General features: G+C 39.5%; 1 protein-coding gene across 12 annotated transcripts in view; it reads right to left on the reverse strand.

Moving 5' to 3' along the window:
• The window catches only part of BTRC (beta-transducin repeat containing E3 ubiquitin protein ligase), a 182,516-nt gene that overhangs the window by 112,658 nt on the left and 47,047 nt on the right, over nt 1-22,811 (reverse strand). For 7 of the 12 annotated variants that reach the window (XM_082425197.1, XM_082425190.1, XM_082425194.1 and 4 more), the window contains exon 2: nt 12,726-12,833. The exons of 3 other annotated variants lie outside the window; for them this stretch is intronic. In XM_082425197.1, the coding sequence (XP_082281323.1) occupies nt 12,726-12,833 (108 nt within the window). Of the gene's footprint in view, nt 1-12,725; nt 12,834-21,846; nt 21,918-22,811 lie in introns of all 12 variants that reach the window. 2 more of the 12 variants (XM_082425193.1, XM_082425192.1) reach the window with 2 other exon arrangements.

A 22,811-nucleotide genomic window follows, 5' to 3' on the forward strand; every position in this document is an offset into this window, starting at 1 on the left:
CCTCCTAGTTTGTTCTTTTTCCTCAGGATTGCTTTGGCAATTCTGGGTCTTTTATAGTTCCATATAAATTTTAGGATTATTTGTTCTAGTTCTGTGAAAAATATCATGGGTAATTTGATAGAGATCACATTAAATCTGTAGATTGCTTTGGGCAATGTTGCCATTTTAAAAATATTAATTCTTCTAATCCAAGAGTATGGGATATCTTTCCATTTCTTTAAATCATCTTTAATATCCTTTATCAATGTTTTGTAGTTCTCAGCATATAAGTTTTTCACCTCCTTGGTGAGATTTATTCCTAAGGTTTTTTTGTTTGTTTGTTTTGTTTTCTGATGTAATTTCAAAAGGGATTGTTTGCTTACATTTCTTTTCTGATATTATTAGTGTACAGAAATGCAACCAATTTCTGTGTGTTAATCTTGTATCCTGCTACCTTGCTGAATTCGTTTATCAGTTGTAGTAGTTTTTGTGTGGAGTCTTTAGGGTTTTCTATATATAGTGTCATGTCATCTGCATATAATGACAATTTTAGCTCTTCCTTACCTATTTGAATACCTTTTTTTTTTTTCTCTTGTCTGATGGCTGTGGCTAAGACTTCCAATACTGTGTTGAAGAGAAGTGGTGAGAATGGGCATCCTTGTCTTGTTCCAGATTTTAGTGGGAAGGCTTTCAGCTTTTCACCATTGAGTATTATATTGGCTGTGGGTTTGTCATAAATAGCTTTTATTATGTTGAGATATGTTCCCTCTACACCCATTTTCGTAAGGTTTTTATCATGAATGGATGTTGAATTTTATCAAATGCTCTGTGTCTACTGAGATGATCATGTGGCTTTTGTCCTTTCTGTTTTTTTTTTAAATATTTATTTATTTATTTATTTGGCTGTGCCAGGTCTTAGTTGCAGCATGCAGGACCTAGTTCCCTGACCAGGGATCAGACCCGGGCCCCCTGCATTGGGAGCACGGAGTCTTAACCACTGGACCACCAGGGAAGTCTCTGTCCTTTCGTTTGTTGATGTGGTGTATGACACTGATTAGTATGACACTGTTGAACCATCCTTGTGACCCTGGGATGAATACAACTTGGTCATGGTTTTATGTGTTGCTGGTTTCGGTTTGCTAATATTTTGCTGAGAATTTTTGCGTCTACATTCATCAAAGATACTGGCCTGTAATTTTCTTTTTTGGTAGTGTCTTCGTCTGGTTTTGGTATAAGGGTGACAGTGGCTTCACAGAATGTCTTTGGGAGCGTTCAAAAGGAACTGAATTTTTTATTGAATAGAAATTATGCAGTACTGAGATGATTTATATACAGTGGGAGGGTGATCAATTAGGACTTTGATAAGTAAGCATTTTTGTCATGGGGTAATTTTCCTTAAGGTATTGTTTTGTAATAAGTTTTACATGTTCATTTACATTCAGTGTGATAATCCATAGTCCCCTAAAACCTCAAATGTAAAATAAGGCTTCCATACATGTATATATACATATATTCTGAATAATGCTTAATTTTCCTAGTATTGCTCCACATTAACATTTCATGTAGCAGATGGTAAGATTTAGTAGACTTCTAAGTATTTTTCTTTTTTAATTTTATTGAAGTATAGTTGACTTACAATGTTGTGTTAATTTCTGCTGTACAGCAAAGTGACTCAGTTATACATATACATATGATTTTTCATATTCTTTTCCATTATGGTTTATCACATACTGAATATAGTTCCCCGAGATCTAAGTATTCTTAAACAGTAAAATATATTACATAATCTCTCCTGAAGTCAATCCTCAACAATTTCAACCTTTGACAAGGGACCCTAGCTAATATTAAAATACTATATGATTCAAGCTCAAAAATTCCTTAAAATTACTAGCTATACTTGACACCTAAAATATTCTAAGGCCATATAAATCCACCTATATTCTTTTTTTTTTTTTAAGGCATTGACTAGTACATTTTAAAAAAATATTTATTTATTTATTTATTTGGTTGTGCCGGGTCTTAGTTGCAGCTCACAGCCTCCTTAGTTGTGGCACGTGTGCTCCTTAGTTGCGGCCAGCAGGCTCCTTAGTTGCACCTCACAGGCTCCTTAGTCGTGGCTCGCGGGCTCCTTAGTTGCAGCTCACAGGCTCCTAAGTTGTGGCTTGCTGGCTCCTTAGTTGTGGTATGCGAACTCTTAGTTGTGGCATGCTTCTGGGATCTAGTTCTCTGACCAGGGATTGAACCCAGGTCCCCTGCGTTGGGAGCGCAGAGTCTTAACCACTGCACCACCAGGGAAGTCCCAACCTATATTCTTATTGTTAGAATTTCTCTTCTTCTTTAATGTCTAAAGAAAATAAAGGATCTGAATTACTCAGCTATTTTTAAGCACTTTCTATTGCTCATTCTCATTTAATAGTACAGATTACGACTGCCATTTGCTGAGGAAAAACAAATGATTCCACACAATACACCCACTGTTAATCAACAGAAATCCTCTTAATCACCTATTGACTTTCCAGGACAAAACAATGGAATGATGGAAATGAAAATACGTTCAAACTAAACAGGTCCTCAAATAATCTATTTAAATAATATTTACAGCATCTTCTTTACCACTAGTTGTTTTTTTAAAAAATATTTATTTATTTGGCTGCATTGGGTCTTAGTTGCAGCATGCAGGATCTTCAGTTGTGGCATGCAGGATCTTTTAGTTGTGGCATGTGAACTCTTAGTTGCAGCATGTGGGATCTAGCTCTCTGACCAGGGATCGAACCCGTGTCCCTTGCACTGGGAGCGTGGAGACTTAACCACTGGACCACCAGGGAAGTCCCCCTGTCACTAGTTTAAAATGTGTGGTTTGTAATGTCAATAATCAAACCATCCCAATGTTGCCATTTCCATCTGAGTTACTGAGGATAATCCAACATATTCAGCAACAACTCTATGGCTCTTCCTTTTCTATTGTCACAGAATTTTTACTTTGAAGGTGCTTCAAATTCGCTAAATATTTGCAATAATTTCAAAGAAAAAAATACTATGAAACTATTACTAAGTCACTTCCTTAAACACGTTCAGCAATATTAGTAGAAATGAGTATTCCTACTGGGACAACCACTTTGAAGAATTACTTGAACTATATTTTTTAAAGTTAAAAATACACTTTCTCTATGACCCAGCAATTCCACTCGAGAGGCATTAAGCCAAGAGAAATAAAAATCCATATCCACAAAAAGACATACAAACTGTATACTGTAGCTTTATTCATAGTAGACAAAAATAGGAACAATCCAAATGTCTACCAATGGATGAATGGAAAAACAAATTGTAGTATATTAATGCAATGGAATTTACTTAGCAATAAAAAAGAATAAGTTACAGATAAACATAACAAAATGGATAAATCTCAAAAACATTATGCTGATCAAGAGGACACAGGGAATTCCCTGGCAGTCCAGTGGTTAGGACTCCGTGCTTCCACTGCAGGGGGCAGGGGTTTGATCCCTGGTCAGGGAACTAAGATCCTGCATGCTGTGTGGCATGGCCAGAAAAAAAAAAAAAGAACAGACACGATGTATTATACTCTGTGAATGTATACTCTGTGACTGCATTTATATAAGGTTCAGGTACAGGCAAATCTAATCTTCGGTGACAAATCAGAACAGTAATTGCATATGGGATATGGGTACTAACTGGAAGGGAGTACAAAGGAACTTTCTCAGATTATGGAAATGCTCTATATCTTGAGAGTGAGGTTACACAAATGTATACATTTGTCAAATTCATCTAAGGGTACACAAGATGTGTATATTTTACTATATGTAATTTTTACATAAACAAAAACCTAAATAAGCAATAAGGCAAAACCCAAGCAAGAAAGATGCAAATGTACTAAGATTGTTTTAATTCTAGTAGTGGAAACAGGAAAGACTAGACTTAAGTCTATATCTGCCAATTAGTCAATCAGCAATGTTGAGCACCTGTGCACAATGAACCTGACATAGAACAAACTGTTGGATTAACAGAATAAAACCAGCATATAAGCCCATTTCTTCCATTTTTGCTACAGAGAACTTAAATGATTTCTCTGAAGATAAGAAAAGAAAAATAAACATTCATACTTATAGCATTGTTGGGGAAAGCAAAATTTTCTCAATACCTGCACCAAGTGTAGGCTTTGCTATGATACAGAACTGGGCTGTAAGGTATGAAAAAAAAAAAAAGATTTAATTCAACAGTGTACTGTTTTATACCAAGGTGAAACATTATTTGCTGAAAGCTTCCAAACCTAGCCCTCTGTGCAGTTTTCTGATAATATAGAACCCATTTATCTTCCAGACCCTGTTCTAAGTGAAACAGGAAGGAAGGGGGCAGGGCACAACCTTTAAAAGAATGACATAGCCACAGGACATGACAAAAAATGGTTAGAACTAACTAGATCCAAGATGGTGGAAGAGTCAACTACCAGTAGACCTTGAGCTTCATTATGCACTCGTTGTAATACATCAGCATGCTAAATGACACACCCACCAGTGCCATAACAGTTCTGAAGCTAAGCATAAAAGGCCAAAAAGTGGGCGGTAGCCCAACTCCTGGAAATCCCTGCCCCTTCCCCTGAAATAGTTGGAATAATCCTCCCACGCATTAGCCTATGAAGTTAACCAGCCCATAAAAACTAATCAAGCCATATTTCAGGGCCTCTCACCTTCTGAGATGGCCCACACTCTGTCTGTGGAGTGTGTCTTCTCTATAAATAAATCTACTTCTTACCTATCACTTTGTCTCTCATTGAATTCTTTCTGTGATGAGACATAAAGAACCTGAGCTTCATTAAGTCCTGAGACCAGGTGTGTAATCTCAATTAAAAGACAGTGGGTTTAAGTCTCTGAGTTGCATGGTTTCATAAGGATTTAATAAAAGTCAACTCGTACCCTAACAACAACCCTATGAGATAGATACTATTATCATCCCTACTTAACTGATAAGGAAACTGAGGTATAGAGAAGTCAAGTACATACCCAACGTTACATGTAGACAGAGCCAGGCTCAAATCTCAAGCAGTCTGGTGCCAGGGTGAAACTGAGCAGAACCCCACAGGGTCCTCCCTGGTACAAAAGCCTTTTTCTTGTTTGCAGGAAAAAAAGGCTTCGGCCTCCTAGACCTTCCCTGAGTTCCAACGGGCAGATTCAAACAGTTACTAATTAAGTGAGGGAATGAAGAAACAAAGGAAAGGAGTCAAGAAACAATAGCGCAGCAATGGGGCAGGGTCCTTGTTCCTCCTCAAGGGATATACATAACAATCTGATACACATCTCTGAGTTTTATCTACAGGAACTAAGGCCCCCCCACCCAGGTGGAAGATGGTAACTTCAAGCTAAGCACTATCACGTGGACCCAAGACTGGCTGGAACCAGAAGGCTAATGATTGAGATTCCTGAAACACCACCCTGTTATCACACTACCAACCAATCTGAGGAAGGTCACACACCCTGCAGTCCTCCCCACCAAATTTTGAGCAAGAGCTGCCCATTCTCCTTGCTTGGCCCTTGTAATAAACCTTTTTCTGCTCCAAATTCTGACAGTTCAGTTTGTTTGGCCTTACTGTGCGTAAGATACAAGAACTTGGGTTTGACAAGGACTCTTAACCACTACACCATATATGGCCTCTGGGCTTCTTTTCTAAGATGTTTTTTAAGCATCTCTTTTCTGCCTATGTCACACAATTTCACCCCTGCAATACAATTCAAGGCCCACACACCAATTTATTCTGAATTTTTCAGCAAAAATTTCTAAATCAATTTGTCTCCAAATATACTCCAGAAGTACAGTAATTTGTAAGGGGACTCAATATTAAAAAAAAAAATAGATATTTGTTGATTTTTTTGACTAAGACTAAACAGAGAAAGCCCTGACAGCGATGGTAATTTTGTTCACAAATCTTTCCTACTGGCCTTAGAGTCAAAATTGTTTTAGGCTGAAAGGAATTTTGAATTGTTCTTCATATCTTAGTGTCCAATTCAGATGATTTTGACTTGTACAATTTTTAGTTGCACATGATTATCTTTACCACTTATCTAACATAGTTCAAATCATCAGTTTTTATTGAGCCCCAACTACTAAAAAGGAGGTCAATGGATTAGTGTTAAGAGATTGCTTCTGCTTTCAAGGAATTTTCTAGCCTAACATTTCTCATATTAAGCTAGGATACAATAACTACTAGGATCTATTGAATTCCCAGCCCCACATTCCAGGGTGGGAAGAAGCATGTGGGTGGCAATGTAGTGTCTTGCTGTTGTTTTAATTTGCATTTTCCTGATGTCTAAACATATAGAGGATCTTCTCATGTGCTTATTTGCTGTTTGTGTATCTTTTTTTGGTATTATATCCATTCAAATTTTTTGCTCATTAATCGCCCTTTTTTATCGGGTAGTTTATCTTATTATTTATTGTTTTGTAAGAGTTCTGAATTCAAGTCTTTCATCAAATATGTATTTTACAAATATTTTCTTCCAGTCAGTGCCTTACTTGTTCATTTTCTAAACAGTATCTTTTTAAAAATCAGACGTTTTAAACTGTGATTAAGTCCAACTTATTTTTTTTTATGGTTCATGTTTTTGTCTTCTCGAAAAAATATTTTCTTTTTTTTTTTTTTTGAATTCCTTTATTTTTTTAATTTTTATTTATTTATTTATTTATGGCTGTGTTGGGTCTTCGTTTCTGTGCAAGGGCTTTCTCTAGTTGCGGCAAGCGGGGGCCACTCTTCATCGTGGTGCGCGGGCCTCTCACTATCGCGGCCTCTTGTTGCGGAGCACAAGCTCCAGACGCGCAGGCTCAGTAGTTGTGGCTCACGGGCCTAGTTGCTCCGTGGCATCTGGGATCCTCCCAGGCCAGGGCTCGAACCCGTGTCCCCTGCATTGGCAGGCGGAGTCTCAACCACTGCGCCACCGGGGAAGCCCGAAAAAATATTTTCTAATGTGAAGTCACAACGAATTTTTTTCTCATTTTCTTCTAGTAGTTTTATAATTTTAGCTCATATTTAGGTCTACAATCCAGTTTGAGTTAATTTTTGAATATGGTGCAATATATCTAGTCAAGGTTCATTATTTTGCATATAGATGTCCAATTGTTCCAGCATGATTTGTTGAAAACACTGAGACCAATGCTTTAATATAATAGAGCACAAGAAGTTCATTGATATGCTTTCAGATTCTATACTACAACTAATCTTCAAGAAATCACAACTACCTGAAAAGGATATTAAAACACTTCTACGTTTTCAAACTATATATCTGTGTGAGGCTGGAATTCTACATGTATTACAAGCAAAACACCACATCACAACTTACTGAATGCAGAAGCAGACATGAGAATCCAGCTGTCTTATTAATCCAGACATTAGAGATTATAAAAAGGTAATACAATGTTAGTCTTCAATTTTTGTTTTAGAAAATAGGTTTTTTTAAATAAAAATATTCATATGCATTAACATATAATGGATTTATTGTAGCTATTTTAGTCAGTTGTTTTTAATGAATAAATTAATATTTAAATTTTTTCTCAGTTCTGATTTCAAATATAATAAATATCAATAGATATACCCCATATAAACAAAACCACTTTGGAGTCCTCAATAATTTTTAAGAGTGCAAAGGAGTCCTGACATCAAAACCAAACTGCCCACATCTCTTCCTTCAATTACTGAAATTATCTTTATGATAGCTAGAGTAATACATCTAAACGCAAATCTGATCAGGTCAAACTTGTGTTTAAATACTTTCAACAGGGAATTCTCTGGTGGCACGGTGGTTAAGAATCTGCCAGCCAATGCAGGGGACATGCGTTCGAGCCCTGGTCCGCGAAGATCCCACATGCTGCAGAGCAACTAAGTCTGTGCGCCACAACTACTGAGCCTGCACTCTAGAGCCCACGAGCCACAACTACTGAAGCCCGTGTGCCTAGAGCCCAGGCTCCGCAACAAGAGAAGCCACCACAATGAGAAGCCCGAGCACCGCAAGGAAGAACAGCCCCTGCCTGCCGCAACTAGAGAAAGCCCACGTACAGCAATGAAGACCCAATGCAGCCAAAAGTAAATAAATAAAATAAATAAATTTATTTAAAAAAAAATACTTTCAACAGCTTAGTACTCTTAGCATCAAGATGAAACATTCAATGGCCTACAAATCCTGCCATGATCAAGCTTCCCCAGTCTTTCCTAACTCTATTCTCCTCTATTCTCCTCATTCTCTGAAATGATTTCTTTTTTTTTTTTTTTTCCCAGCAGAGTCCTTAAATGCACAAAACCCCACCTGTCCTCAGGGCCTTTGAACTGGCCTGAAATGTTCTCCCCCACCTCCCTTTTTGCCTAATCCCTACTCATCATTCAGTTCTTAACTCAAACCTTGATTACCTGATCTTCCTTACCCCCACCCTCAGGTTAAATCAGGTTCCTCTTTTATATATTTCTCATGGCTCCCTGCACATTTCTGTTAGGGTAACCACCGACCGAAACTGCCTGCCCTGGCCAGGCCGGATAGTAACCACTTGCATGAGGTACCTTACAACAGGAGATCCTGGTAAGGAACGCGGAAACTGACAAGCTATCACCAACCGTAAGAATTCGGGAAAGGTCAAAAGGAGAGAGGAGACGCCAGTCCATATGTCCTACCAACCTCCCAGAATCCTTCCTACTGGAATCCATCTTGGCTGTGTGATGCGTGCGCCACCAGGAAGCACCCTGAGTCAGAATGATTGGCCAGAGACAACCCGGAAACTAACCCCATTACCATAAAACCTGAGACTGCAAGCCATGTGGCAGAGCACTTCTCCTGGGTTCCCTTACCCTGCTGCTCTCTGCCCGGGCACCCCTTCCCAAAAAGTCTCTTGCTTTGTCAGCACGTGCGTCTCCTCAGACAATTCATTTCCAAGTGCTAGACAAGAGCCCACTCTCAGGCCCTAGAAGGGGTCCCCCTTCCTGCAACATTTCCTTAATAGAACTTATCAGTTTGGGGGATTTGGGGATTATGTAATTTAAATAGTAATTTAATCTAAGGCCAGACACCATAAGACTCTAAGAGGAAAACAAAGGCAGAACACTCTATGACATAAATCACAGCAAGATCCTTTTTAACCCACCTCCTAGAGAAATGGAAATAAAAACAAAAATAAACAAATGGGACCTAATGAAACTTAAAAGCTTCTGAACAGCAAAGGAAACCATAAACAAGATGAAAAGACAACCCTCAGAATGGGAGAAAATATTTGCCAACGAAGCAACTAACAAAGGATTAATCTCCAAATTATATAAGCAGCTCATGCAGCTCAATATCAAAAAAACAAACAACCCAATCCAAAAATGGGCAGAAGACCTAAAGAGACATTTCTCCAAAGAAGATATACAGATTGCCAACAAACACATGACAGGATGCTCAACATCACTAATCATTAGAGAAATGCAAATCAAAACTACAATGAGGTGTCACCTCATACCGGTCAGAATGGCCATCATCAAAAAATCTACAAACAATAAATGCTGGAGAGGGTGTGGAGAAAAGGGAACCCTCTGGCACCGTTGGTGGGAATGTAAATTGATACAGCCACTATGGAGAACAGTATGGAGGTTCCTTAAAAAACTAAAAATAGGGCTTCCCTGGTGGCGCAGTGGTTGAGAGTCTGCCTGCCAATGCGGGGGACACGGGTTCGAGCCCTGGTCTGGGAGGATCCCACATGCCACAGAGCAGCTAGGCCCGTGTGCCACAACTACTGAGCCTGCGCGTCTGGAGCCTGTGCTCTGCAACAAGAGAGGCCGCGACGGTGGGGGGCCCATGCACCGCGATGAAGAGTGGCCCCCGCTTGCTGCAACTAGAGAAAGCCCTCGCACAGAAACGAAGACCCAACACAGCCAAAAATAAATAAATTAATTAATTAATTAATTAAAAAAAAAAAAAAACTAAAAATAGAACTACCATATGACCCAGCAATCCCACTACTGGGCATATACTCTGAGAAAACCATAACAAAAAGAGTCACGTAACCACAATGTTCATTGCAGTACTATTTACAACAACCAGGACATGGAAGCAACCTAAGTGTCCATCAACAGATGAATGGATAAACAAGATGTGGCACGTATATACAATGGAATATTACTCAGCCATAAAAAGAAGCGAAATTGAGTTATTTGTAGTGAGGTGGCTGGACCTAGAGACTGTCATACAGAGTGAACTTGGACCTAGAGACTGTCATACAGAGTGAAGTAAGTCAGAAAGAGAAAAATAAACACTGTATGCTAACACATATATATGGAATCTAAAAAAAAAAAAAAAAAAAAAAAGGTTCTGAAGAACCTAGAAGCAGGACAGGAATAAAGACGCAGATGTAAAGAATGGACTTGAGGATGCGGGGAGGGGGAAGGGTAAGCTGGGACGAAGTGAGAGAGTGGCGTTGACATATATACACTACCAAATGTAAAATAGATAGCTAGTGGGAAGCAGCCTCATAGCATAGGGAGATCAGCTCAGTGCTTTGTGACTACCTAGAGGGGTGGGATAGGGAGGGTGGGAGGGAGACGCAAGAGGGAGGGGATATGGGGATATAAGTATATGTAGAGCTGATTCACTTTGTTATACAGCAGAAACTAACAACAATGTAAAGCAATTATACTCCAATAAAGATGTTAAAAAAATAATAATTTAATAGCTTAAGATAATATAAATATAATAATCATAATAATATATAAAACTTATAAATAAAATTTTGCCTATGTGTCATGAGTATTTTTCTAAGTTCAATAGTTCTCATCAGATTCTCAAAGGAGTACATGACCCCTGTATACTGAAGAATTAATCTTACCCAAAGAGAGGCCTGGTCTTTCCCCTTGGTTACTGGCAGGTGGTGTCCCCCTGGAACTTCTTACCTAACAGAACTTTGACTGGGGGCTTTGGCCACAGGACTAATGTGATTCATGATGGAGGCTTTGAGCCACATTCAGTTCCAATCCTAAGAAGGAACAGAGACTAAAAGCATTCGTGTAACCTACAGGAGGGGCTAGAGACTAAAAATCAGCCATGTGAGCAGCCTGTAATTGAGCCACAATAAAAACTCTGTACACAAAAGGCTTGGGTGAGTTTCCCTGATTGGCAATATCCTGTGTGTACTGTCACATACAGTGGCCCAGAGGCAATAATGCCATCCATGATTCCATGGGGAGAGGATGACAGGAATTTCTACATTTGGTTCCCTCCAGATTCTATCCTGTATGTCTCTTTTTTTGCTAATTTTAACCTGAATCCTCTCCCTGTAATAAACCGTGAATATAACAGCTTTCAGTGAGTTCTGTGAGTCCTTTCTAGTGAGTTACCAAACCTGAGTGGCGGGGTTGGGGGGGGCCCCCCCTTACAACTGGTATCTGAAGGAGGGCAGCCTTATACGGACTGTTCTCTCAGACTGCAGTCTGGTGAAACTCATTCCAACCCCAATAAGATTTTAAAAAACCAAAAAGCTAGACTGAGTTCCTTGAGAGCCGAAACTTCATCAATATGATATATAGTAAAAAACAAACAAACAAAAAAACATACGATGTTTGAAATAAATTGATACTCTCAGGATATCAATATTCTCTAACATTAACAGCAATAATGTTAATGACAATGAAGATAAGGATGATAAAAACAGCAACTATTTACTGCATGCCCTTACTATAGTCTCCACTTACAGATGAATTTAGAGTGAAAATGACTTGCTCAAGATCATACCACTAGTGACAGACAGTATATAAGCCCTGATTTAACTAATTTTAAAGCCTATGCCCTTCACCATATTGTATCTCATAAGACAAGCAAAGGAAGTTTTTTGCAAAGGACAAATATCCAGCATCATCATCACTAAAATACTTATATTAAAGTAAGTATTTTCATTAAAGACAAGTAACTGGGGACTTCCCTGGTGGCGCAGTGGTTAAGAATCTACCTGCCAATGCAGGGGACACAGGTTCGAGCCCTGGTCTGGGAAGATCCCACATGCCATGGAGCAACTAAGCCCATGCACCACAACTACTGAGCCTGCGTTCTAGAGCCCGCGCGCCACAACTACCGAAGCCCGCGCGCCTAGAGTCCGTGCTCTACAACAAGGGAAGCCACTGCAATGACAAGCCCGCACACCACAATGAAGAGTAGCCCCCGCTCACCACAACTAGAAAAGGCCTGCGTGCAGCAACGAAGACCCACCGCAGCCAGAATAAATAAATAAATTTATTTATTTAAAAAAACCCAAAAGAACATATACAAACACACACATATATAATAGTATAGTAGCCAGGAGACACTCTGAATTGAGCACTTTATATTTTTAGTAATCACAAGAAAAACACAAGAAGGCGCCCGGGCAACTGGTTGTAATTAATTGATTGATTATATTAATTGGCTTTATATAGGCCCAGAGCAAACATTACATATTGAATGCTATTTATTGAGATTACTTTAAAATTCACTATCATACTTCTACTAGGTATGAAAACCAACAAGTCAAGTTGCACTATGTCAATTTTGGCAAACCAATCATGATAATAAAAATGTCTCAAGAGTGGATGGATCTGGATCTACATTATAAATTAGAGAACTGAGTGACGTGAAATATAGGCAATATGAAGGAGAAAAGTGAAAGTAAGTAAAGGATGGGAAAGAAGGAGAGACACACCAATTAATTAGACACACATACTAATGCCCACACATAACCCACAGAGACAGAGAAAGTACCTGGAAAGCTGTGAGTGCGCCAGTCCCTGGGTTATACAGGCATCGCAGCGAAGGCATGCTGTCCGCCAGGCTGGAGCAGCCCAGCCACAGAGACCTGGGCATAGAGCACTGCAGAGAGAGGACAACTATGAGATGGGACAGTATGAGACAGGATGGCACAGATTACAGGAATTTTCAAGGCTTGGCTAAATACAATATTCCAGTTGCAGCTTGCCTTTATGATAGACACATCTTCAAGAAACATACTACTTACTAGTTCTAACCCCAGAAGGAAACTCAAAAGGGACACTAGTGGCCAAAAAGCAAGAAAAAAAATTTATAGGTCAAAAATCCAAATATTTAATAAAAATTTTTATCCCTGTTCATCTTCTATGTATGAATCTAAAGGAAATCTACTTCTTAACCCAATTAATCAATTCTTTTCCTCTACGCACCTCAACTCATCTCCCATAAACTCACCACAGGGTGAAATATTGTGCAGACTAAGCAGAAAAAAGGAATTATTCATGGTAGCATTTCAATATTAGAAATGGTAACTTAGAAGACAAAATATAACAGGAAAGTTAAAGTTTTTTTTTAGAAGGTGGGGAGAAGGCAAAGAAAAAGTATTATACCCCTACAGCTTTGACAGCAACTAACTCTGCACAGTTTGCATATGTTTTATGTATCTTGTTAGTCTGCTATTAACCAAAATGCATAGTTACCACAGCAGCTGCCTCTTCATCTTTCCAGATGGATTAAGGGGGGTGGGAATATTGGAGGGAGGAGGCAGGAAGCAATCCAAACAGAAGGGAAAACAACAACAAAGAAAGAAGCAGAGACAGGGACAGAAAAAGAGGAAAAAAAGAGAACCCCAAAAAGCTGCTGGTCCTAAAACCTTCTAAAGAAACAAAAACAAATGTATAAGTGTGAATATACATATAGTGTATTCAGCAGCAAACAAACAAAAAACAAGGTAGAAATTATGAGTTCTAGTAGTACTAATTAAACAATATGAGTGGTACTCCTCCTGTAGCTTCATGAAACACTGTATCTTTTAGAAGAATTTTTACATTCCCTAAATGTATCCCAGGCTGAAGCTCTGTCCAGCAACTTGGGTGCTATTACAGTCTAATAATACTAAAAAACTAAATACCTGATCACAGCACATATAAAAACAGAAAAATATTTTGAAATATGTCAGTGCACGTAATATTAAACTTTATAAGTTTTGAAATATTTACTATCATCGTGGGACTTTTTTTCTTCTTAAAACACTTTAGATAGAGAAATATTAAGGAAACAAAATATGGTATTCATTGTTCACACTATCTATAACTGATATAAGGATAGTATGCTGCAAAGTACTCCAAAAAATGGTGGGCCAATAATTTATTACAACTGAAGTCTGTTAATCAATTGAATGAGTTTACCAGCTTTTAAAAAGCATACACAGCATGTTTTTAAATGCCTGAAACATGTTTTCTACCACTTGAAAGAATCAGAAAAAGATTGAAATGTTGCAACAAGGGGCCTGCAGTGCTTTAAGGAGAATATAGTATCTAATGCCCATGAGGTTCAACAGCACAAATTCATTTTCACAAAGAATGCTGAAAATCTTGACTCCTCCCCCTATGTGGCTGCCTGGAAAAAGCCACAGTTCCTCTTCACTGATAGAAGGCCCTGCAGGCAAAGGGCTGGCCTTAGCATTTACTATATGAAAGCTGAAAGACAAAATCTCCTAAACTCAGGTCCCTGTTGGTCAACTTCTAAGAGTAACAGAAGCTATAATAATGAACAATAAAAAGATTGCTGCATTGAGAGTTTATGTATCCTTAAGCCATGGAATAGAAGAATTCCCTTTTCACTACTATATCAACTAAAAAATTCAGGCCAAGAGAACTATAGTATTCCATAGGCCATGTAATACATTCACACTCTACCTATACAAATTCAATGACTGGCTCTTAAGAATTCCAATTTAGGGACTTCCCTGGTAGTCCAGTGGTTAAGAATCTGTCTTGCAATGCAGGGGACGCCGGTTCGATCCCTGGTCAGGGAACTAAGATCCCACATGCTGCGGGGCAACTGAGCCCATGCACCACAACTACAGAGAAGCCTGCGCGCCGCAAAGAAAGATCCCCCATGCCCTAAGACCTGATGCAGCCAATAAATAAATTTAAAAAAAAAGAATCCCAATTTAGTTCACTCACTTCAAAAATGAAACTCCTACTGTCACATAGGATAATCATATCTGCCTACCCTTACTGCACAAGGTTTTGGTAAAATTAAAATAAGGGATCTAAAAAATTCAAGTACAGGGACTTCCCTGGTGCTCCACTGGCTAAGACGCCACATTTCCAATGCAGGGGGCCTGGGTTCAATCCCTGGTCAGGGAACTAGATTCCATATGCCGCAACTAAGAGAACTGCATGCTGCAACTAAAGATCCCGCATGCCACAACTGAAGATCCCTCATGCTGCAACTAAGACCCAGTGCAGCCAAATAAATATTTAAAAAAAAACAAACTTCAGGTACAAAAGAAAAAAATATAAAGTGTCATCATTACCAAGAACAGGCTTCCATGAATGCCACTTGCATTTCAAAATGTTCTGGGAAGCCATTATGAACTGCAGATCATTGAATCAATAAATTCATCCATTAATCAAATATTTAGTGTTCATTAGCAGAATAGACACAAGTGGAGTACAAGGAGAGGAGAAACAAAATTTATCAAGCATAAATTGTTTGCCAGTCATTCTGTTAGATTCTTAGAAACATTATTTCACTTAATCATTACAATCCTGTCAAAGAATTATTAGTATTTTCACTTTAACAGGAGAGTAAACTCAAGTTCAGAGAAGTTACAGTGACTAAATGTCAGTGGCAGAAATAAGACCACAATGTGTTTGTCTCCCAAAATCCACACTGACCACTATAAAGACCTATTCTCAAGTAGTTTACACTCTATTTGAGGGAGATAAGTTAACACAAATAGTAACTACAAGGAAAAATACAATAACATACTAAACTGTGTTAGACAATAGCTGCTATATAAGTTTAGTTAAAATTTCTAATTTTTAAAAAGTTCAGACACAGTCTTTAATTTTATTGTAGCACTTGTTACTGTATGTAAATTAATTATATGTTTGCCTCCTCTATCATAATGTATTTCTCAGATATGAGTCATGTCTTTTTTTTTTTAATCTCCAGCATGTGGTCATAGTAGATGCTCAATAAATGTGCTCTTAATGGCAGGTGATCATTGAAAGCTACATATCAAAGAGAAGTAAGGAAACAGTTTTTGCTTATAGAACAGTGAGAATACTGATAAAATAACACTGTTTACTTTACTGAGACTGATATTACCAGGCTGAAAGGTATGTGTTTTGGATAAATCTCTTTCGCGATTCATTATCTTACTCACCTGTAAAACAATCTAGTAAGTAAGAAAGATCCAGAGAGGTTAAATAAATTACCAAAAGTGAGTGGGTACCACGCAAGTGGTAAATATGGGATTCAAACTAGATACTCTGACTACCTAGAATAATGCCACGTAAATGATGGCACTTAAGGACTTCTCTGGTGGTCCAGTGGTTAAGACTCTGCGCTTCCACTGCAGGGGACACAGGTTCAATCCCTGCTTGGGGAAGTTCCGCATGTTGCCACGGTATGGCCAAAAAAAAAAAAAGGCACTTAAAAAGTCACACATGGGGCTTCCCTGGTGGCGCAGTGGTTGAGAATCTGCCTGCTAATGCAGGGGACAGGGGTTCGAGCCCTGGTCTGGGAAGATCCCACATGCCACGGAGCAACTAGGCCCGTGAGCCACAACTACTGAGCCTGCGCGTCTGGAGCCTGTGCTCTGCAACAAGAGAGGCCACGATAGTGAGAGGCCCATGCACCACGATGAAGAGTGGCCCCTGCTTGCCGCGACTAGAGAAAGCCCTCGCACAGAAACGAAGACCCAACACAGCCAATAATAAATAAATTAATTAATTTAAAAAAAAAAGAAAAGAATGGTTGGCAACCACGCATTTCCATTCTAGGAAAAAAAAAAAAAAGTCACACATGGAGTTAGTTCATTTATTAAAAAATGTGGAGCCAAAGGTGGTTTAGGGGCACTGGACTAACTCAAAAACTAAAGAAAAGGAGTCCCACCCAAGAGGCCATGTTAATCATCAAAGTAATGGGCAAAGAGAAGACAAACTTACGTAAAGAGAAATATCAACAGGACTTACTGACTGACGAAAGGAACAAAGAAAGATGAGTCAGAAATAACCCAAGATTCCAAATGAATGACTGGAAGAATGGTGGTAGCACTGACAGACACATGTAAATTGAAAACTACCTGTGGGTTTGGGGGTGTTGGGGTGGGGGTGGAGTAGATAAGCTCAGAAATCATAAACATAACATGATAATAAACCTCTAGTATGTGAGTAAAAATATGGCATGAAAGCATGGGTATAAACCTGTAAGCATTACATAGATGTGGCAATCACTGGCTTCCGTATAAACTACAATGCACTAGGTTAAAAGCATTTGCTGTAAAAATATTAGCGAGATTTTTTTTAATATGAAAAATAAAACTTGATTCCTCTTCCCCCTCATCTCCTTTCCTACCTGAAAAATGAACTTCAACAGCCATTAAGTGAGTACAAGCTAAGTGGGCATCAAACTGAGTGGTGTAAGTGGCGACGATGGCCCAATACAGGCTTTTGGAGTCCAAGTGGTGTGAGAAAGGTGTCCCTGAGGGGTAAAAGCCCTGGCATAGAGTTTCAGAGCCCAAGTAGGGTGACAGAAAAAAATCTTTACAAGAGGGTGGCCTGGCATGGGGTTCTATAGCCCTAGTGGAGTGAGGAGAGCTTCTACATGGGGGACTGAAGTGGCCGTGAGCAGGATGATGAGCATGTCCATGTGACGGGGAAGGGCAGGGCAGTGAGGGTTTCCAAAGTGGGCAGAAGACATTCATAGAGTAGAGGGGTAGTGGCACAGCACTGAATTCAGACCCAGTGGGGTGAGGGGCAGTGGCCCAGCAAAGAGTTCCAGACTCAGTAGGGAGAGAAGGGTGGAAGGGTTAGCCCAGTGCAAATAGATCCCAAAAGGGTGAGGAAGGCATCCATAAAGAGTATGGGGTGGGAAATGGAGAGAGAGCTATGTTGGCAATGGGAGATGAGTTATACAGGAAGATTCATCAAATGAGGGGGGGAGGGGCTTCCCTGGTGGTACAGTGGTTAAGAATCTGCCTGTCAATGCAGGGGACACGGGTTCGAGCCCTGGTCTGGGAAGATCCCACATGCCATGGAGCAACTAAGCCCGTGCGCCACAACTACTGAGACTGCGCTCTAGAGCCCACGAGACACAAATACTGAGCCCACGTGCCACAACGACTGAAGCCCACACGCCTAGAGCTCATGTTCTGCAACGAGAAGCCACTGCAATGAGAAGCCCGCACACCACAACGAAGAGTAGCCCCCGCTTGCCACAACTAGAGAAAGTCCGCGCACAGCAACAAAGACCAAACGCAGCCAAAAATAAATAAATAAAATAAATTTATTTTTAAAAAAATTAGGCGGGTAGATCAAATATTGAGGATAATAAGAGCAAGGATTCTCATCAGAGAAGAGTTACAAATATAGAAAGGAAGAAAGCCAGAGTGAATACTATGCTGCTGAACTACAATTGAAGATGTTATGAATGCAAAGCTTCATAACAAAGACAGACAATTTCTAGGTAAGTGATGTATGTATATGTGTGTGTACACATACATACACAAACACACACCCTGGCTCTATCAACTGCGAGGGTCTAGTAACAGTAACAACTTAATAGCAATGAGTATAGTTAATGATTCTAAATATCACTCTCCACTAAAAGGAACCAGAGCTCCTTAGAACATGGCTAATTCCAGGACTTGGGCAAGTAAAGTTTAAGATGAGCTCAGAGTATCATCTTGTGGTACTCAAAGAATGGTGAAGACATGGCAAGATGATACAGGGGCCAGTGCAAAAAGCTCTCACAGGCTAATTCTGTGACAAATTGAACATCAGAATAAATAATGATGATAATGGATTATAATACTGGCAGTCAAACTCTAACATGCCCCCCAGTCATCCCCACCTCCTGATATTCATAACACTTGTAAGTAATCCTGTCCCCTTGAGTGTGGGATAGCCTACTACCTTGCTTCTAGGTTATATAAGATTGAAACTTCCATCTTGCTAATAGACTCTACTGCCTTATTGGCTTGCATGCTTTGATGAAGCAAGTAGTCATGCTAGAGAGGTTCACATGGCAAGAAATGAGGGTGGCCTCCAGTCAACAGTCAGCTAGGAACTGAGTCGCCACTAACCCTTGAGGAAAGGAATTCTGCCAAAAACCATGTAAACTTGAAGTGGATCTTTCCCCAATCAAGCCTTCAAATGAGACCTCAGCCCTGGCCAGTACCTTCATTATAGTCTTGTAGGAGATCTTAAAGAGGACCCAGGTCAGGCATGCCCACAAGTGCACACTGTGCAGTATGTATGTGACTAATCAACAGACTGAAAGCAACTGACTGATCATTATGTGCATCTGTTTTCCACATAGTGATCTGTGGACTGGAGAGCTAGCAAGGAAGTTTGCACTTTACAAAAATTACAGTTAATAAACTCTGATAACTGAAATTTGAACCATGTTTTGGGGGACTAGTGTTATTTAACTAAACTGTAGTAATTGAAATTTGTGCATATCAGAACCATGCAAAGTGAGGACTTCCAGTACATTAAATTTAAATAAAATAGAAACTCTAAGTAAAAGAACATTAGACCTCAGCTACTACCATAAGGAAGTAGCTGGTATCAAACTTACCCTCCCATCATAGATCAAAAAAAAAAAAGGGACAAAATATGTGAAACATATATTTGAAAACATTGGACAACAGGCAGTACCAGACTGTAATCCCTGAAAGGCAGGAAATAAATGAGGTGATCCTTAAAACTGTCTGTCTTAAACCTCAAGGCACTTTCTAGTCCGTGGCATAAGAAAGGGGACTCCAAGAAGAGCAAAATAGGACCACTTATTGAGGAAACAGAGAACAGAATGTGGGGAGGCTAAATAGACTAGAATTGGTGAGTCAGAGTATTGGAGAAAGAATTATGCAGAAAAAAGCTCTAGATAACTGAACAGGGGACTCCTTAAGTCTATTCCTAAACACTGAGTCCTGTTTGCATAGGGTGAAACTCCATAAGGCCAGGCAAAAAACCATGAAGGAGCTATAAGCTCAACAACTCCTAGAACCCACACAGAGCTGGGGAACTTTTCTGTTCTGACCAGCCAGATTGCAGAAGCCTAACTGAACATGTGGGACATTGAGTAGGAGCCCCAGAAAGCTCAAACCTCACTTGTAGGGATAAACTACACTAGTATAAAGGTTACACTAAACCTATCTTAATAAAGCTTAAAATCAAGTCACAGCAGCATCAAACTGCAAGAAGCTTAACTGCTGGCCAAAATAAACTCAACACATTCTTTTAAAAAGACAACAAAATACAAATACTGAATCATGTAGCATTCATAATGTCTAATCTAAAATTACTAGATGAGGGAATTCCCTGGTGGTCCAATGGGTAGGACTCGGTGCTTCCACCATGGGCCTGGGGTCAATCCCTGGCTGGGGAACTAAGATCCTTCAAGCCTCACAGCATGGCCAAAAAATAATAATAATAAAAATTAAATTAAATTAAATTACTAGATGAGACAAGAAGCATTAAAATGTGTCCCATAATCAGGAGGAATATCAGTCAATAGAAGCAGATCCAGAAATGACAGAGATAATGAAATTAGTAGGCTGGGCTTCCCTAGTGGCGCAGTAGTTAAGAATCCGCCTGCCAATGCAGGGGACACGGGTTCGAGCCCTGGTCCGGGAAGATCCCACATGCCGTGGAGCAACTAAGCCCGTGCACCACAACTACTGAGCCTGCGCTCTAGAGCCCGTGAGCCACAACTACTGAGCCTGCGTGCCACAACTACTGAAGCCTGCGTGCCTAGAGCCCGTGCTCCGCAACAAGAGAAGCCACCACAATGAGAAGCCCGCTCACCCCAACGAAGAGTAGCCCCCACTCACTGCAACTAGAGAAAGCCTGCGTGCAGCAACAAAGACCCAATGCAGCCAAAAATAAATAAAATAAATTAAAAAAATTTTTAAATTAAAAAAAATTAAAAGAAATTAGCAGGCCAAAACATTAAAATAGCTATTCTAACATTAGCTATTCTAACAACAGCTATTCTATAATTCTAGAATCGTAGGATATAAAAAAGGAATGAAATAAGACTTCCAGAAAAGGAAAATACAATGTCTGAAATAGTAATTTCATGAGACGGGATTAACAGCTAACTACAACAATGCAGAAGAATAGATCAGTAAATCTGAAGAAATAGCAATATGCAAAATAATGCACTAAGAGAAAAAAGACTGGAAAAAATTGAATCATGCCTCAGTGACCCATGAGAAATAAACAAGTGGTTCAACATATGTATAATTTGGTATCCCATAAAGAAAACCAGGGGAGTGAGTGGGGAGGAAGCATATATTTTCCAAATATATTTGGAAATGATAACAGATACAATCCACACAAAATTTTTTTTAAATATTTATTTATTTATTTATTTGGTTGCACCGGATCTTAGTTGCGGCAGACAGGCTCCTTAGTTGCAGCTCGCCAGCTCCTTAGTTGTGGCATACGAACTCTTAGTTGCTGCATGCATGTGGGATCTAGTTCCCTGACAAGGGATCAAACTCGGGCCCCCTGCATTGGGAGCACAGAGTCTCATCCACTGCACCACCAGGGAAGTCCCCCACACAAAAATATTAAAAGTTCCAGAAATATAAATATGTGGGTAAATATCTTTAAATCTTTCTCATTTAAAAAATTTTAAATACAATAACAATTTAAGTAAAAATAATAATGAACTGTGATATCCATAATATATTTGGAAATAAAACATATGAAAACAACACAAAGAATAGGAGGAGGAACAACATTATATGTTGTTGGGCTGCACCCCAGAGGCCTGCAAGGCCTGTGCTTGCCCAGCTTCAAGCCTTTAGAAAGAGGTGAGAGTCAGCAACAGAGACAACAACGGGTTAATGGATGGGGGAGCTTACACGTCTGAAGCAAGGTCCTGGAACGACACACCACTGTGTCCGGCAGTCAGCGGGCAGGACATGGTGGCAGTCTTCACTCCCAGGGGAAAGGGAGATTACCAGTAATAGGGGAATTGACATCAGGTGGGCTCATTAGTTACCAGGGGAACCAGTAGAAGGGCACGCCCCTCACCGCCCCTTTGATAAGATCAATCACTAGCTGGGGCCTGGGGCAAGTACTAGGAAGGTCAGTCATGTGTGTAATATATAGGTGAAGCAGGCACTGGTCTGGCAGGGGATGTACAGAGAGCAAGAGAACAGCCATCTTGAGTGGCCTGACAATACATATGTGAAGTAAAACAATACTTCAAGGGAGACTGTGATAAGTTAAAGACGCATACTGTTTTGCAAATCATATATCTGGTAAGGGTCTAGTATCCAGAATATATCAATATAAAGAACTTTACAACTCAATAACAAAAGACAAACAACTCAATTAAAAATGGACAAAGGACTTGAATAGACATTTCTCCAAAGAAAATACACAAATTGACAAAAAAAAACATTCACTCAACATCAATAGTCATTAGGAAAATAAAAATCAAAACCACAAGATGCCCTTCACACCCGCTAGGATGGCAATAAAAAACAAAAACAAAAAACCCCCAGAGCTATCTAGATACCTCAGGAAAAAAGCATGCCAGGAGATCCAGATAGACTGGAAGGATCTTTATCATCAAAGTCCTACCCAGTCTCAAAAGCTTTTGAAGCTACAATTAAAAACAAAACAAAACAAGACCAGAAAATAACAAGTTATGGTGAGGATGTGGAGAAACTGAAACCCTCATACACTGCTAGTGGGAATATGAAAAGTTCAGCCACTGTAGAAAGCAGCTTGGCAGTTCCTCAAGAAGTTAAACATAGAATTACCATGTGACCACTTCTAGCAGTTCCACTCCTGGGTATATTCCCCAAAGAACTGAAAA

The sequence above is a fragment of the Balaenoptera physalus genome (genome assembly GCF_965194825.1).
Source record: "Balaenoptera physalus genome assembly, chromosome: 14".
Lineage (NCBI taxonomy): Eukaryota > Metazoa > Chordata > Mammalia > Artiodactyla > Balaenopteridae > Balaenoptera > Balaenoptera physalus.